The following is a 19688-nucleotide window of genomic DNA, read 5'->3' on the forward strand; positions in this document are numbered from 1 at the left end:
AGTTTATATGTGGGCCATTTATTATGATTATGTACTAGGTCAAAAAGAGAGTTTATATGTGGGCCAGTTATTATGATTATATACTAGGTCAAAGAGAGAGTTTATATGTGGGCCATTTCTTATGATTATATACTAGGTCAAAGAGAGAGTTTATATGTGGGCCATTTCTTATGATTATGTACTAGGTCAAAAAGAGAGTTTATATGTGGGCCAGTTCTTATGATTATATACTAGGTCAAAGAGAGAGTTTATATGTGGGCCATTTATTGTGATTATATACTAGGTCAAAAAGAGAGTTTATATGTGGGCCATTTCTTATGATTATGTACTAGGTCAAAGAGAGAGTTTATATGTGGGCCATTTATTATGATTATATACTAGGTCAAAAAGAGAGTTTATATGTGGGCCATTTCTTATGATTATGTACTAGGTCAAAAAGAGAGTTTATATGTGGGCCAGTTATTATGATTATATACTAGGTCAAAGAGAGAGTTTATATGTTGGCCATTTATTATGATTATATACTAGGTCAAAGAGAGAGTTTATATGTGGGCCATTTATTGTGATTATATACTAGGTCAAAAAGAGAGTTTATATGTGGGCCAGTTCTTATGATTATGTACTAGGTCATAGAGAGAGAGTTTATATGTGGGCCATTTATTATGATTATATACTGGGTCAAAAAGAGAGTTTATATGTGGGCCATTTCTTATGATTATGTACTAGGTCAAAAAGAGAGTTTATATGTGGGCCAGTTATTATGATTATATACTAGGTCAAAGAGAGAGTTTATATGTTGGCCATTTATTATGATTATATACTAGGTCAAAAAGAGTTTATATGTGGGCCATTTATTATGATTATATACTAGGTCAAAAAGAGAGTTTATATGTGGGCCATTTATTATGATTATGTACTAGGTCAAAAAGAGAGTTTATATGTGGGCCAGTTATTATGATTATATACTAGGTCAAAGAGAGAGTTTATATGTGGGCCATTTCTTATGATTATATACTAGGTCAAAGAGAGAGTTTATATGTGGGCCATTTATTATGATTATGTACTAGGTCAAAAAGAGAGTTTATATGTGGGCCAGTTCTTATGATTATATACTAGGTCAAAGAGAGAGTTTATATGTGGGCCATTTCTTATGATTATATACTAGGTCAAAGAGAGAGTTTATATGTGGGCCATTTCTTATGATTATGTACTAGGTCAAAAAGAGAGTTTATATGTGGGCCAGTTATTATGATTATATACTAGGTCAAAGAGAGAGTTTATATGTGGGCCATTTCTTATGATTATATACTAGGTCAAAGAGAGAGTTTATATGTGGGCCAGTTATTATGATTATATACTAGGTCAAAGAGAGAGTTTATATGTGGGCCATTTCTTATGATTATATACTAGGTCAAAAAGAGTTTATATGTGGGCCATTTATTATGATTATATACTATGTCAAAAAGAGAGTTTATATTTGGGCATGTAGTTCCTCCAGGCAAGGTTTGCAAGACGTACTAATGTTGAGAGTGAACTAGGTCATAATGACTATTTTATTCAAACTTCAATCAAATAAATCATTTATTATGATTATATACTAGGTCAAAAAGAGAGTTTATATGTGGGCCATTTCTTATGATTATGTACTAGGTCAAAAAGAGAGTTTATATGTGGGCCAGTTCTTATGATTATGTACTAGGTCAAAGAGAGAGTTTATATGTGGGCCATTTATTATGATTATATACTAGGTCAAAAAGAGAGTTTATATGTGGGCCATTTCTTATGATTATGTACTAGGTCAAAAAGAGAGTTTATATGTGGGCCAGTTATTATGATTATATACTAGGTCAAAAAGAGAGTTTATATGTGGGCCAGTTCTTATGATTATATACTAGGTCAAAGAGAGAGTTTATATGTGGGCCATTTCTTATGATTATATACTAGGTCAAAGAGAGAGTTTATATGTGGGCCATTTTTTATGATTATGTACTAGGTCAAAAAGAGAGTTTATATGTGGGCCAGTTATTATGATTATATACTAGGTCAAAGAGAGAGTTTATATGTGGGCCATTTCTTATGATTATATACTAGGTCAAAGAGAGAGTTTATATGTGGGCCAGTTATTATGATTATATACTAGGTCAAAGAGAGAGTTTATATGTGGGCCATTTCTTATGATTATATACTAGGTCAAAAAGAGTTTATATGTGGGCCATTTATTATGATTATATACTAGGTCAAAAAGAGAGTTTATATGTGGGCCATTTATTATGATTATGTACTAGGTCAAAAAGAGAGTTTATATGTGGGCCAGTTATTATGATTATATACTAGGTCAAAGAGAGAGTTTATATGTGGGCCATTTCTTATGATTATATACTAGGTCAAAGAGAGAGTTTATATGTGGGCCATTTATTATGATTATGTACTAGGTCAAAAAGAGAGTTTATATGTGGGCCAGTTATTATGATTATATACTAGGTCAAAGAGAGAGTTTATATGTGGGCCATTTCTTATGATTATATACTAGGTCAAAGAGAGAGTTTATATGTGGGCCAGTTATTATGATTATGTACTAGGTCAAAAAGAGTTTATATGTGGGCCATTTATTGTGATTATATACTAGGTCAAAAAGAGTTTATATGTGGGCCATTTATTGTGATTGTATACTAGGTCAAAAAGAGAGTTTATATTTGGGCATGTAGTTCCTCCAGGCAAGGTTTGCAAGACGTACTAATGTTGAGAGTGAACTAGGTCATAATGACTATTTTATTCAAACTTCAATCAAATAAATCATGATTGCAATGATAGTTAATATTAACAGTATACGCTGATACAAAACTTCATCTCAAGCAATTAACGATTATTACACACTTGCTCTAAACAACATAGATATATGGAGATAACAATTAAAAGAAAACCAGAATTCCAATCCTTACCAAAAATGTTCCTTTCTCATAAATAACTTAGCAATAAAATATATTTTGGTAATGTCAGGTATAATTATGCCTTCAGTTCTGATTGTATATTATCTACATCATGAAACTTGCATGCAAATCCTATCTGAAAGGTTGAATGTTATCAACACAAGTTACTGTGTAAGTCTTTTAGATCAAAACTGAATCTACATCGAAATGAAAAGTGTTTATTCCAAATTTGATAAAACTCAGATTGAACATACTCATTGAAAACAATGAACTTACGCTATACCAAACTTTCATTTGAAATGTATATATTCTACCAAAATACTGGTTGAGTTACTTATGAGCATCAGATTTCTCAAGAAGCATGGCAAGTACCTGCTCATCACAGCAGTAGGTAACTGATGTATGTTCAATGCTTCACTGAGTGAAAATATGCATTTTAGTTTATGTCTTAAGCTCTGCTCTTAATAGAACCTTCAAATTGGATGATTGCTTGAATCATGGTTAGTATGTACACACTTACAGAAAGGAAAGTCAAGGACTATTACAACAGTTTACATTTAACTCATGTAGGCTTTTTTCATGCTGTTTATATACTGTTATTCATAAAACTTGTTAAAACAACGCAACATAATGAGTACCTAACTCTCGTAAATAGTAGGTCACTATCACCAACATGACACTCTTCTATGCCTGGTTATATTTTGGTTTTGAATGTGCTTTAAGTGCTAGATTCACTAAATAAGATAATTGTATACATGTGTCTTAGTTCCACACTTAAAAAAAATGTTGCTACATTTCACATTTTACTGACTCAGATGAATGTTTTGTGTTTAGCTCATGACTACATAGATGTATGTATGCATATACTAGCACTAAGCATATCTAGAGTCATGAACTTGAGGCCGTTGATTCCAATTAGTCGGACAATAGCCTTTATTTTTTAAAACACATACTAAAACCTAAACATGCATGCAGCAATCAGTCATGAGTCAGTTTCATGTTAATTATTTTTACTGATTATATTAAACTGAGGAATCACAGCTGTTGGGTAAGAATAAATGAAGTAACCGGTATAATGATTCACTTAAATTAGAGGACAGAAAATCAATGTATAAATACAATAAAACAATATAGAAGTCGCATCGTACTGATATATATTTTAGCTACACTGACTGTTCCAACTGTTCTGAAAAATAGTTCCCAGCAAAAATATATCTTGTCCTGCCTACTTAATATTGCAGGAAGAACATAATTTAATATATGTGGAAGCAATTTAAAGTCTTTTGAATTTTGTATATGTTCTAATATTTTCAGATATACGAAAGGATTTCAGAGAAAAGGGAATACGATATAATGGATCAAGCATTAAAGATCTTTTGCGAGTTATAAGGAACAAGGTACATTTATCTTGCATGCCAGTCTAATAGCTGTGTGAGACTGTCATTTATCTGTCAGTTCAGAGCTCAAACTAATTCTGTAATTTCCTTTTAGGGTTGAAATTGCACCTACAAGTTCCTTTCAACAACGGTCACTATTAATTAGAGATAACTCTGTCTGACACCAAAAGAATATAGTTTTAACAATGTTCACTCCTATTATAAAGACAGCTTTTCAGTATAGAATGGAATGCCTTCGAAAGGAGAACCACTGTATTTGAATCATTAAGAGTGTGTTTTGCGAATATTGTGTAAACTATATCTTATTTTCGATCAGTATAAGGGAAATAAACTAGTATGCATCTTACAAGAATGCCCTTATTTTTATATTTATATTCAATTTTTCTTTTTTAGCTTTCTATAAAATTAATTTGTTCCGTTTCATCTGTCTGTAAGGCCAACTGAGCTTATAGCATGGCCCTCCATCCATCATTTATGAACAACTATTGGTTACGAGTATGATGAGTCAATACATTTCATTCAATTTTGAAAATGATTGGAATGTCCGCTGTTATCAATATGTGTGATGTGTACAGTACTAAGCAAGATCTATGCATATTAATAACGTTATCTTTCATCTGATTTATTGAGCTTGTGACCACCTGTAGGCCATATATATTGATTTAGTTTTGATCAAACTTCTTCAATATTCTTATGTCCTCAAGATTTTGGACAAGTTCAGCAATGTGAAATCCATGCATATTAATTGGGTGATCTTGATTTGATTTCCATAGCCTGTAACCACTCTGGGGGCCATATTTTGAACTCAGTTCTGGCAGTAATACAATTAAGAACATAGGATTCTATCATCAAGATCTTAGAGGAAATTGGTAAATAGTGAGATACATGCTTATTAATAAGGGGATTTTGCATCCAATTCACAGACCTTGTTGCCAATTTGGAGGTCTTGTTTTTGTGTATGTTTTCATCATGCTTGGAATTTACGTCTATATCTGCAAGATCCCATACAAATTAAATAATGACAGAACTGTGTGCATACTACCGAGGTGCTAGTCCTTCTGACTAATTGAGCTAGTTATATCTAGTCCATATTTCTGATCTGATTTTGATAGAATTTTAAAAGAGGCTTACATCAGCGAGATCCTTCACAAGTTCTGATAACGAGCACAATTGAGGCATATAATTTGTATCTCTTATTGGCTGAACTTGTTACTGTTTTGGAGACCGTATATCAAAGTGGACGATGCTCACACTTTGTACATAAGCTTATACTTGTAAGGTCATGGGTGAGTACAATTACTATTTGGATTCAGCCAGAGTAATAAGATAACTTTGCATTTAATTATCTGGGCTTATCAACAATTTAGCAACTGGTTTTCGATCAGATTTACTTAAATTTGGTATTTACTGTACATCATCAGACTGTCCAATTCATATAAATGTGTGTGTGTGTGTGTGTGTTTATAAAGGTAATCTTGCATCTGATTCTTTGAACTTACTTCTCTGGAAAGACAACATTTGTAATTTGGTTTAGTAATTATACTTAAATAGCAAGATGTTGGAAGATATATTCATTGGTTTATAAGGTAATCAGATCTTTGATTGACTGAGCTCGTTACCAATTTTGAGACCAAATTTAGATTGAATGTTGCTCCAGCTTGATTTTGACAGGTTCTGTAATACACAAGATTTGCATGAATTGATAGGGTGATTTGGCTGAGTTTGTTACCTCTCTAGGAACTTGAATATGATCAGTTATGAGTGAAGTCTATGCATGTTAATGATACCATCATTTTCACTGGAAAAGGTTTGAATTGTATTGTCGTAAAATAAATTGATGAAATAAAATCGATTGGAGAAAGCCTCCGATACTTGTATTTTTAAAATGCTGCTGCTTAGTTAAATGGTCGAATGTTGATTTATAAATGCCAAGTAGCTGATATCCAGGTATTAAAATTATTTATTGCAACCAAATTTGGAGCTGCTTTCAATAAATGCTGCATCAAATGTTATTTGCAAGTTACTTGGAAATATCTTGCAAATATTTATGCTAAGTTCAAAATATGAAAATGCTTCAAATAACATAAACTGAAAGAGACTTTTATAATATTCACAATAATGGACAAGACACATAACTAGGCCACTCTTGTTTCCCTTTGCCACAGTTTTGGTTCTGAAGTAGTGAGTGTCAATACGTAACAAGTGTAAACAAATGTTAACATGACACTTTCAGCTGTGTAATTACCATGATCTGTATATTCATCTGTAGACCTAGCTTTTCTCTTTAACCCTTGTTCTCCATCTGTAGACCTAGCTTTTCTCTTTATCCCTTGTTGTCCATCTGTAGACCTAGCTTTTCTGTTTATCTCTTATTCTCCATCTGTAGACCTAGCTTTTCTCTTTAACCCTTGTTCTCCATCTGTAGACCTAGCTTTTCTCTTTACCCCTTGTTCTCCATCTGTAGACCTAGCTTTTCTCATTATCCCTTGTTCACCTAGATGAAAATTCATTTGTACATGAAAATGCGATATGTAGCGTGGTGGTAAAGATTTTCAGATGTTTGTTTGAATATAGTTTATAAACTTTGTGGCCATACAGAGTCTTATCATCATACAGTGTTCATTGAAAAATTTAAATAATTTCAGATCATTATAAGATTATATTTATTTAACTTTGTCATGAATAATTGCAGACAGAAAAAGCAACAACCTTCAAACATCCACTAAATGCTTAAAATTATAATTGCTTGGTGACTTTCAGTGCATTGGATACACATACTCATCATGCAGTTTAAATGACTGCCTCATATGCAGCGCATTATGTTATAACCCTGTTTGTATGATTATTATAACCCTGTTTGTATGATTATTATAACCCTGCTTGTATGATTATTATAACCCTGCTTGTATGATTAGTCTCTACCGTTATTTCCATTCCTGCACATGTCAGTTCAACAGCATATGCATTAGCAGGACTTTACAGGAGATTAAAAGGTCAAACATCAGTGTGACTCTGAAAGAAGCAAGTAATTGCTGTATAATAGCATTAGTTCCAAACAACTCACTCCAGCCTAACTTTGTGGGTATCTTACACTTTCTGTTTCACACTTAGATGTATAATGACTATTTATCTTCATCACATTTCTTGTAAACATGTAGTTCATAGATAAAATTAAAGCAAACTGTATTTACTGTATGATTATGCTTCAGATACTTTTACTTCAGAATATTAAACCAAGAAATATTACAAACTTTCAGAGGCACCATTACAATAAGATGGCTCAAGATGTCCGGAAATCTGTTGGGTCAATTCCAGACGAATATCTGGATTATTTCACATCTCGATTTCCTTTGCTGCTGTTACATACATACCGTGCTATGGAATGCTGTGCCAAGGAGAATACCTTCATAGAGTTTTACAAGACCGAATAATGCTGGACATTGTCATGATGGGCATCTATTGAATACCTCCTTTAACGTCAATGAATTTCTACATATGGACATATGACTTGTTTACGTTGATGTTGAAATGCCTTCTGTATCCATTTATCAAGATTGCAAATTATACAAAATGTAATTTTCTCAATAAAAACATTACTTTAGTAATTATTATCAAGAAATGTCAATACAGTTTTGGTTTAGTACAAGTCATAAAACGTTATATTAATTAATCTGTTTCTGCTGAAGAAACCTTTTTTCATTTGTATTCTAATGTACACCATACTCGCCAAAAGAACTTTTGTTCACTTGTAATCTAATACAGACAATGGTCATCTATTAAAATAAATGGACATGGACTTTGTTGGTGTAATAGTGCAAACACTGAGAGGATTATCAAAAGTGGTAAGATCTGTTATATTTATACACGATTTCCACAAAGTTAAAAGACATTTACCATGGTATGAATGGTGGTGCAAGACAGTGAATTTTTGTTAATAGCTGAAATATGATATAATGGCTATCTCTAATTATATTAGCATCTCTTTTATGCTGTACAACTTTTCATCTAATTGATTTATAATTAAAAGATTTTGGGATTTACGAAATCAGAATGTACAGACTGATAACAGATCTTCAGTATGTATCAGGCTGATATTGAGTACTAAGACATGTAAAGATGAAATTGTCTTCATTGTTTGAGAAGCAAACATATTGAACTTAATTTCATAACTAGAACTACATATATATTTTGCTGAAGCCAAACCCATCATAGTGTTTGTACATAGTGGATTTCGTATGGGTAATGATATAATATTTAATTTATGAAATTAGTTTCATAATATTCAGCTGGACATTATTCAATGAGTTTCGTAAATTTAATATTAAATCATTATCCATCTGAGATTCTTTTTATACATAGTTTTTATTTCAGTGGCAATTATAGAATGATAGAAAGAAGAATGAATAATTTTATTCATTCTGACTGACAGTGCACCTTTCATTGGTTGTGCGTAAAATATAGTCCCAAACAAAGTTAAACTAGTAACAGTACATTGTACAGTTTTAGAAACTATAAATCAAAGAATAAGTAGCAACAGGGGACACCACTAGAGGGAACTGGCAATCAAGATTAACTTTTTGATATGTAAAAAGCCGATATTATTACATCTGAATGTATTCATAGTTGAAAGGTCAAAAGTCTATATTTAGTATATATGACACTGGCCATTTCTGCAACTTATTCAGTGGAAAAAAACGAAAAACGAATTTTTCAAAATGCTGCAAAACTAAATAAAAGAACATATACGCTCACCTACGCCTACTTTTTAAATACTTTGGAGTTCTTTTTAAGAGAATAATGATAAAATGTGAGCAAATATTTGTGGAAAACCCAAGAATTACATCTTTTTCAACGGTCACCCATGCCAGCAAGAATGGTAACTCTTCCCGGCACTTGGGTATGTACATAATGTAAACAGTGACAACAATGCGACATAATTTGGGTTAAAAAAGACACAAAAGTTTGATTGTATGAAAAGGCAGACATTTATAGCAAGAAATCGGATTATACAGACGTACTGTCATTCATTATATCTAACATATTACAAAATATTTGTACAACTTTTGTTGTGTAATATATTTTTGAGGTTAGAGACTCGACAGGAGTATCACTCACCAACTCAGTGATACCAGACGTGTTGCTAATATGTATTTGACTGTGATCACTGAGATATTATCAATGTCTGGCCATTTGTTCTACATATGATTCTTATCTAGAGACACTGGTGTTAAAATTAAAATGTTTGGTAGGGACGTAAAAGTTCAACTATTTTTCAGAATTTTGAAGAATGAAAACAAATTCATTTAAAATTGTCATGCCTTTTTTTGTGAATATCAATATGAATATTGTCATCATAAGCCAAGGAGTAGAGAATCGATCTGTAGTATTTCTCCATTAAATAAATACAGAATCATAAATATTTCTTGAGAACCAACTCAGTGCTAGTTTCTTCTCTATCTCTTATACCATAATTGTCTTTACTTATGAACTATGTAATATTGCTAAAAACAATGGTAAGAATTATTATGAAAATATCGCAAAGTTAGGACATCCAAAATTTAATGGTGCACCATCCTAAGTTGACACTTTAGAAATCCTGACTTACTGTAATGAAAACTTAGTAGAAAACCTTTTGTAATTTATTTTATTTTATAGATATGAAAACTGACCAAATATATCTTGTGATAACTAAATACTAAAATGGCAATTGTTATTTACTAAAATGTGAGTTCAGATAAATGTATATATGTACAAGAATGGGTATGCATTATTGGTTTTAAGAGTAACATACAATTTCAACTTGGTATGACTCATGATTATGCTATTTCATGCAAACATGTTAGGGGGCGTGTGATAAAAAGGGCACAGAAAGTCTTCAGAAATACCTGAAACATAGAAAAAGTGAATTTATTCTTGAAGCTGAATGTTCAAAACACATTTATATATAACCATATGTAAAAACATGTGCAACTTTCAGCATGAAGTAACATGAGGTCAAGAATTTTCAAAGATTGCCAAAGACCGATATTAAAAATGGTGGATGGTACATGTTTGAATGCTTCCTGTGAATTTTTTTGAAAAGATATCATAAAGATGGGCTCATTTTTTTAAATCTTCACACTCAAATGAAGCAGAAAATATTCCATTTTAAAAGCAACATATAATTTCAACATGTGTATGACTCAAAAATATAGTATTGCATGCAAAAATGTTTTGGGGGTGTGTGAAAAAAAGGCACAGGCGGGGCTCCTGAATTACCTGAAACATATAAAAAGTTAATTTATTCTTAAAGGTGAATGTTCACAAAACATTCCTATATAAAACTTATGTAAGAAGTATGCAAATTTCAGCTTGAAATAACATGAGATCCAGAATTATAAAAATTGCCAAAGACCAATATTAAAAATGGTGGACGGTACATGTGTTTGAATGCTTTCTGTTAATTTATTTCAAAAAATATCATAAAGATGGGTTCATTTTTTAAATCTGCACACTCAAATTATACAGAAAACATTCCATTTTTATATATTCTGTAATTACGAAAAAATCATCCCCTGTTGCTAGAATAAGCCTCCGTCCAAATAAACAGAACATTTTACAAAGACAGAATCATTTTTCAAAACAGAATGATCATTGCATGTGTGTCACATTGTTTGATACAGTACACAGTAGGTTCTATTCTTAGAGTTTTACGCCATCTTTCTTATTGTCATACATGACATAGCAAACCCCTGTGGGGTAAATTGTCCTTATTCAGACAGCAGAGATAATTTTTCCTCATTTTCATTTCACGAGTCTAGTTGAAATATGGCCACCAAAATGTTCATTAAAAATAAAACATTCCAGAAGGCAGGATTAAAAAAGTGTTCCCATTATCGCAGCAAATCAGAACATAGAATACTGCACAATAATTTCATGGGCTTATTTAGACCAATCAGAATCACATAAAGTGATACAAGTGAGCCTCACTTGTTATAATATCAAATATATTAAACTGCACACACTATAGACAATTTTTGATATCATCTGGATAGTGATTTCAAATGTAATAATATACCCCTTTATTAATTAACATGATGACAAATGGACAAAACTCCATGTTTTTGATTGTACAATTATACACAATCTGCACACATTGCATGTACATGTTTTTAGAAAACTGCATCAGAATAAAAAATACAAATTGACCCAGAAAAGGTGAAATGGCATAACTATGTGCATTTTTATTAGAACTCGAAAGTTGTTTTCGAAAAATCACTGTTTTCGTAAACAATTCACACCTTAAGATTTGTCGACAGTGTGTAATATTAAGAAGTTATTAAGAAGTTATCAATTTGGCCCCACATAAATGTTTCTGTCATGTCATCACTTCTAACATATTGTTACAGGCTGGAAATAATGTCTGAACTAACTTAACCACATCAAATAACCATTAAAAGCCTCAACACATCAAGTAACCATTAAAAGCCTCAACAGTGTCAAACTTAAGACAAGCTAGATCTTACTGCATTGAAAACAAATGTAATTATTCTACTTAATATTTTCAATGACTATCAGGTATCATATATGCAATGGTAAGTTATTATTTCTGCAGAATATTCTTTGTCTCATAGTGCATTATTCTTTTAGACTGTATGCATATACAACAGTTCCATGTAATGCAGAGTTTTGAATGTAATACCATCTGTTTCTTAAATGCACATTTTTGCTTGAGTCATACCTTTGTATATAAACCAGTAATTTTTTTTCTACACATCATCAGTATTAAGCTACTAACTTCTTACATAGTGTAAGGACTTTATAGGATAACCGGCACATTTATGAAAGGAAGGAGTACTTTTTACAAATAAAGATCATTTTTGGGGTGCAAATAAAATCAGATGTCAAGAATGAAGTTACAACTTTAATCTGTTTGGAACTAGAAACAAAAAATGCCACATTGATAAAAATATACTACACAACATTAAAGGAAATTAGAATAATTCTAAAGCAACACAGATTTAACAGGCTAGAAAAGTGTTTTAGTGATGTCGAGAGAGGATGTGGGAAGGTTTTGTCAGAGCAAAAGTGGACTTGAGGTGCGCTGAGTGCTAATGGTAGGTCACTGACAGCAAAGGAGTGGAATGTTCCTGGTTTTATATCTAGCAAGATACCTGCTTATTTGTATGTTAAAGAGTTGCTTGTGTTCTATAGCAGTTAAATTGGGAATACCATACTTGTATTTAGATATCTTTGGGACTAAATGGAGGTTTGAATAACCCATATACAATATACATGTGCTAGTTTCACTACTTTGTCTCCAAGGAAAATAATATGACACTAAAAGCACCATTCAAACCTGCTTATTGAAAATTTTTATAAGCTTGCCCTATTCATACTTTCAGGCACATCTGTATTTAATTATTAATCCATTTAATAGATTTGAATTTGTCATGCAAGTTTCATGTTGATTGCAAATGTAAAATAAGAGTATCTTGCTTACTTATAGTCATTATGCAAGTTAAGTGTTTGATACTTTTAATTTTTACAAATGTCCTATTAAAACAGGCATTAGAAAATGTATATTGCAGGACTGTGAGTAAATTGACCACTTTATAGTGGATTGTTTCAGTAAAAGTGAAGAGAAATATAGGAATCATATATTTTGCAATACAATTGTCCAGAATCTGTTTTGCTTTAGATGTCATTACAGAAATTGTATTTTTGTAACAGCTGACATAACATTTTATGTATAAATTTGTGTATAGTTTGCTAATAAATAAGCATATAAACTAAGTCTCTGACAAGTTGCATTTCTTAGTGCACCAAATTAAGAACAGAATGGCACATAAGATGAGATTCTTCTGCCATTTAACTAGGGATTTTTATGACTTTTATGGTAATTTTCTCCATTTATGCAAAGCCAGTTACATTTGATTTTGTTCTGACCTAGAAGTAGTAAAACCACCTTGCTTTAGGTACAAAATATAGCTAAAGTGGACATCTTGAAAATCTTGTTATTTCTCTGCCTCCTTAATATTGCGCTCACTTTCACTTCATATTGAACTCACATGTGCCCAATTGTGCATTAGGAACTACTTTGTAAACAAATCATATACACTCCTGTAGTAGACGCTTTACAGTTTGGTCGATTAAATTTTTTTCTGAATGAACCAAACAAGATGTTTCATGGACTGCCACATACTATATGCTTTGGCACATTCTGCATAAACCTTTTGGATACAATGTTTCCGATTTAGGCTAGCTATAGACGCCAGACAGGGTCCTTACAAATAATATGTAAGTAACAAGGCATTAACTGTCTTTTTTAGCTGGTAATAAGAATGGCAAACAATATACTTACAATTTTTAAATCCTGAATTTCCTCAAAATGTACTTTCTTAGTTCTGCAAATCCGAATTACATGAGCCATGTCATGGGTTCTCAAGCTTGATTACACATTTCGAAATGGTGCTGTAATTTCGACTATATTCCAAGTACTATTACTATTAAATCATCCTTACTGCACTCAAAATGAAATAAACATTAAATTTCATAGCGTTTTTTTTGGTTGATAATTGCAATTGAAAGACTTCATATCATCCCATATTCAATGACAGAACAGTAACACACTTGCAGATGTCAACACGCTTTTCCCTCACTGCTTCAGTCCAATTTATTTCATGTAAAATTGGCAGATAAATCCAGTCCTTAATCACAAAATGTCGTAGAATCTAGAAAAATACCAAAATCTATTCATTCCAGATCAAATGGAAAAGTTGTTAGACCAAAATGCCATTTTCTTTCGAAAGTTATATCTAGTGCACAACTAAGTTAAAATTTATCTGGGTGGAGTTATGTGTGCATTAATAATGTTGATGTTTCGTAATGATGAATATGCGCTTGTGTATTTAGTTTGGAATATGGCATAAATTCAATTACTTTGTTTTGTGAGTGTAATTTTGTTTACATATTTTAGCATTTGGTAGAATAAGAAAAGGTGCATCTTATAAAAGGGTTACTGCATTTGTTTGGGAAAATTTGAACTCTTTTTGTCAGGTGGATATACTTCACTCCCAAGGTCATGCAGTATTTCGATCCCAAAAACTCAATCCTATTTTCCCATTCAAATGCAGTGACTTATAATTATCATGTCTACATACCATATTTCTCCGCCACAAGTCGTGTCAGAAACAAATGTATAACCTGGTCTGAGGATGCTTTTCTACGTTTTAGCCAAGGAATTCAATCACATATTGTATCAAAACAGATTTGGAGAAGTGGAGTTAGAAGTGAAACCATTATACACACCCCTCCGTCAAACTGTCTAAAAACTGATTTTACATATTTTAATGTCTATTATTCATTTCAGCCCATTACTGGAGGAAATTGTCCAATCGAATTGAATGGCTCCAAAAAATGCCAGTAGATCACCCCATAAAAAATGACATTATTGTTTTACTCATTTGCCTCAAATAGACAGAAAATTAGACAAATAAAATAGTTACTGAAATTAAAGTTATCATCATTAATTATAAGCAATGATTAAATTACAACTCATTTAAAACTAAACATTATAACCATTTTAATCATAATAAAAGTCATTGCATCTCTTTATGCAATTACTCTTTAAATTATATATTACTTGTAGAAACGTTAACATTTAATCACATTATTCAAGTCTCTATGACTTCAATTGAAAACAGCAGATTAATTATACTAATTGCAATACTACTGCATCAGTATTTGTAATATCATGCCATATCCAAAAGGTATTATTTGTTTATTAGCAGCAATATTTGTATACCGGTTGAACTATTTTTAGAAACCTAATAACAATTCCTTTCTTTCAGGGAAGACCACTCCACTGTTAGGAATTTTATATGATAAACACCACAAGTTGTCAGAGTGAATTGAATAATCATGTAAATTTAATTAATTAATTTCAGAACTATTCTAAACTATTCACATTTTTTCTGTTTAAATATAGCACATAATTCCTGTTGTAATGTCATTTCATTGATGTAAGGCATGATTGTGTGTACATGTCTTAATCATTGGATGATTATACAGCAAAACAACTAAAATCACAGCTAGTAATTATCAGCTGTCCTTGAACTTGAATATGGTAGATATGATGTTTTCTCACTGAAATTTTGTTGTTATTTCATTAATCCAGGTATACTTATTTTGTATTCCCACAGGCACTATATTGACATTTCATCTCAATGATTCCACTTTGAATGGCTGTCAGAATAAAAAAAGGAATTGCTTGCTTGTCCTTTTTAAAGGAATTTTAAACTTTGTACACAAAATATCAAGTTTAATAAGAAGAAGCACAAGAAGTTGTAAACTGAATCATGTTGTACTAGTAAACATACTAGTAGCAATACTACATGGTTAATTCCCAAACATATGTATTAACAATACCCTATTTCCCACCACTGATTTTGTGATCTCTAAAACATGATGTAGTAACAATACTACATAGCTCTCCACCAAACCCACATAGTAACAATACCCCATTTCTAGACACTGATCTTGTGATCTCTAAAACCTGATGTAGTAACAATACTACATAGCTCTCCACAAACCCACATAATTACAATACCCTATTTCTAGGCACTGATTTGTTTCCTTCAAAATCTGATGCAGTAACAATACTACATAGCTCTCCACCAAACCCATGTAGTAATAGGCACTGATTTTGTGATCTCCAAAGCCAGATGTAGTAACAATGCTACATAGCTCTCTACCAAACCAATGTAGTAACAATGCTCTATTTCTGTTGCATGTTCTCTTCCTTGTTCTTGACCACTCCCTTTTTTGTATCCAGCTGAAATTGTGCCTTAGATTTCTTTATGTATTTGTAATATACATTTTTCTCAATCCTATACAAACATCTGAAGCAAAATCCATAAACACGCTTTCCACCATCAGTAAAATAAGAAACATCCTCTTTTTTGCCCTTCCCTTCAGCAATTTTGTCCAAAAAAAAACCGATCAACTCTGCTTTCAAAACACTTGTTCAGTATCACTATCTTGCTTGTTTGATATCAGCTTCTGTTATCCCTTTTAGACAGTAATTCACATTGTTTTGCTCTCTGTAAGCATCTTGTTACATCTTGCATAGCTTTTCTCAGCAGCTTGGAGTTACTGTAAGTTCTAAATTGTTTGCTCTTATTTGATTTCCATGTTTCATCAAAGCTGAAATTGTATATGGTTAGATCATATTATCTGTAAATGTAGACAGGATGAGAACACCCATGCTAAAGGCATTTATATGCTGACATCTACACCAGTAACTAGATGTAGTACCAAACATGAAACAGTTCCTAAAGTCTTTGACCTAAATGACTCAGGCAATAAAATTAACACCCCTCCAGAGTGTCAGGCAATTACACGCTCCATAAATCATGACCACAGCAGTGATGGCTTAAGCCTTAATGATTTCTTCATGTGTGTACATCAAAAAACAATTAGGAAATTGGAGACCCAAATCGAAGAATTAAAACTACAGTTACATGCTATTAAATCAGTACAGGGAAAGGTTAATGAGCAAGTAACCTCATGTGAAACAGCAATTCAGACAGACTCCCAAATATCAACAGTATCAGATGCTCAGACACAGACAATCCCAGTACCAGCCAAAAGAAAATGTAAAACGACCATGCAAATAAAAACCGATGCCCAAAGTAATCCTGCATTGCAGACAACAGTATCCCCCTCTCAGTCATGTGACACACCTGCAACAGCAATAAGTGTACATCCATGGCCCGCAGTTCAAACAAGTCTGTTACCTTCACCAACAACTGCATTTCCCAGTGCTCAGACAAATGTGTCAGAATCAACACAAGTAGTTCACACAACTGAAACACCAATTTCAGCACCCCTTCCTCCAAGATATGTGTCTGAAATACAATTTAGAGTCCAACACACAACATCACAAGCCAGGAAAGATAGGACTCTAATAATTGGCTCCTCAGTTTTGAAAAGTATAATACCAAGGAGACTTTTTAAAACAGATGTACAGACTTTAAGAGGTGCAAAAATCAACAACATCACTGACAGAATAATGAACAGTGACCTAACCAAATACAAGCAAATTATTATTTTAGTAGGTGGAAATGATGCCTGTGAGGGAAGGTCACTAAATCAACTCAAAACAGATTTTGAAAGTTTATTGTATGCTGCTAGATATTGCAGCCCAAATACATGTAAATTAATGATATCGGGACTACCTCCTCGTGTGGACACCAAGGCCAAAGAAATAAATGATCTGATAGTTGACTTATGTGAAGATTTCAACCTACAGTACATTCCACAATACAAATCTTTCTTCATTCAGAATCAGGATGTCAACCTTAGTCTCTACCACAGAGACAAAATTCATCTAAGCAGAAAAGGAACCTCTCAGCTACTGAGAAATATTAACATGTATGCCCCTATTTTCAAGCACTTTAATGAAGAGTGTTGTCTCAACTGTGGAGAAACTGGGCACATGACAGAGGTATGCCATTATGGCAAACAGATCGAGTGTTTTAGGTGCCATAAATATGGACACAAACAAAGACCTTGTCCATCAATGTATACATATTAGGAAGCTGGCAGAGAGGAGAATGCCAACGCTTCATTTACAAAAAAACTAAATGCACCCAGTGGGACTCTTGACTCGAACTATTCAATGGACACTATTGTAGATGCAAATGTAAATGGATTTTCAGGGTTTGTATGTGACTTTGTAGATGCTAATATATATGAACATTTAAATATAGAAATAGGATGTCAGAATGATAAAAGTAGTATGGAGACAATCTCAGTGAGTACCCCATTGCATGATGACATACGTGTAATTGATATGAAACTAAATACAAAAGGTTTTAACATAGGTCACTTAAATGTACAAGGTATAGTGGGAAAGATAAACCAGATTAAGTTAATGTTGTCTTCCATGGAAAATAATATACATGTTTTAGGACTCACTGAAACCAAATTAAATGCTAACCACAATGATGATCTATTTCACTGTCAAGGTTACAATAAACCATTTCGTAGGGACAGAGAGACAGCAGGGGGGGTCCTGTTGTATACATTAGGGAAGATGTAAATGTAAAAAGGCGACTTGACTTGGAGTCACATGAAATTGAGAGTATCTGGGTGGAAATTTTTCAAAATAATGCAAAATCTTTCCTAGCTGGTTTCATTTATAGACCACCTTCCTCCAAAGCATTTTGGAATGATAACTTTTTGAAACAAATAGAAAATGTTCTAGCACAGGAGAAAGAAACATATATACTCGGAGATATAAATAAGGACCTTCTCAATACTCAAATAAGGAACAACTGGATGGAATTTATTGAATCATTAGGCCTAGACCAGCTGGTAAATGAGCCTACAAGGGTAAAAGAAAAATCAAGCACTCTTATTGATCACATTTATACTAACCTACCAGACAATGTGGCTTGTGTTAATGTACCGAATGTTGGTCTTAGTGACCACTATCCTACTTTTTTGACAAGAAAGGTTAAATGCAAGAAAAATAAGAAAAATACACATAAAACGATCACTTACAGATCGTTCAAAACTTTTAATGAAGAACAATTTCTCAATGACCTATATAAAGTTCCATGGAGTATGATCCAAAATTTGGATGACATAGATGAAGCCATGAGGGTGTGGACTGACTTGTTTATGGATGTAGTATCTAAGCATGCACCACTGAAAGTACATCGAGTAAAGACTGATATTCAACCTAATTGGCTTACTACTGAAATCCTAGATGCTATGAAAACACGAGACAAATTCAAAGCTATGGAAAACCATGCACAATATAAAGTATGGAGAAATAAAATAACAAGTATGATCAAAAAAGCTAAAAAAACTTATTATCAATCATTGCTTGAAAACAAAAAGAGCAACACAAACTCCATTTGGAAAGTCTTCAATGAACTCGCTGGAGGAACGCACAAAAAACAGACAAATAAAATTCACTCACTTCTGGTAAATGACACCATAGTCACTGATGAAACTGACATTGCAAATGTTTTCAATGATTTTTCATCAACATTACCACAAAGTTAAAAGAGCCAGTGATAGAAAACAACTTTAATGAACTGAAAAAGTTCTGCAGCAGTAAAATCTCAAAGGAGGTATGTTTCTCTATCCCACCAGTGTCAAAAAACTTTGTTAAAAAATGTCTCAGTGAACTTGATACCAAGAAAGCTACAGGACTTGATCAGATTGGTCCACGACTCATTAAATCTTCTGCCTTTGCTATTGTAGATAGCATAATATTCATAATTAATTTAAGTATTGCAACCTCATCTGTCCCCAAAATATGGAAAACTGCAAAAGTAACTCCTATTCACAAATCTGGTTCTAAGGA

The 19688-nt window shown here is 32.5% G+C and overlaps 1 protein-coding gene across 7 annotated transcripts in view; it reads left to right on the forward strand.

Annotated features, from left to right (window-relative positions):
- LOC149791320 (uncharacterized) overlaps nt 1-14249 on the forward strand; it is a 163660-nt gene extending 149411 nt beyond the window's left edge. For all 7 annotated transcript variants that reach the window (XM_089969849.1, XM_089969848.1, XM_089969852.1 and 4 more), the window contains 2 exons: nt 4242-4324; nt 7582-14249. In XM_089969849.1, coding sequence (XP_089825975.1) covers nt 4242-4324; nt 7582-7755 — 257 coding nt within the window. In that variant the 3' untranslated portion in view covers nt 7756-14249. The remainder of the gene's footprint in view (nt 1-4241; nt 4325-7581) is intronic.
- Nucleotides 14250-19688: the final 5439 nt, after the last annotated feature.

Source organism: Sinohyriopsis cumingii, chromosome 9 (genome assembly GCF_028554795.1).
Source record: "Sinohyriopsis cumingii isolate HCF-2022 chromosome 9, ASM2855479v2, whole genome shotgun sequence".
NCBI lineage: Eukaryota > Metazoa > Mollusca > Bivalvia > Unionida > Unionidae > Sinohyriopsis > Sinohyriopsis cumingii.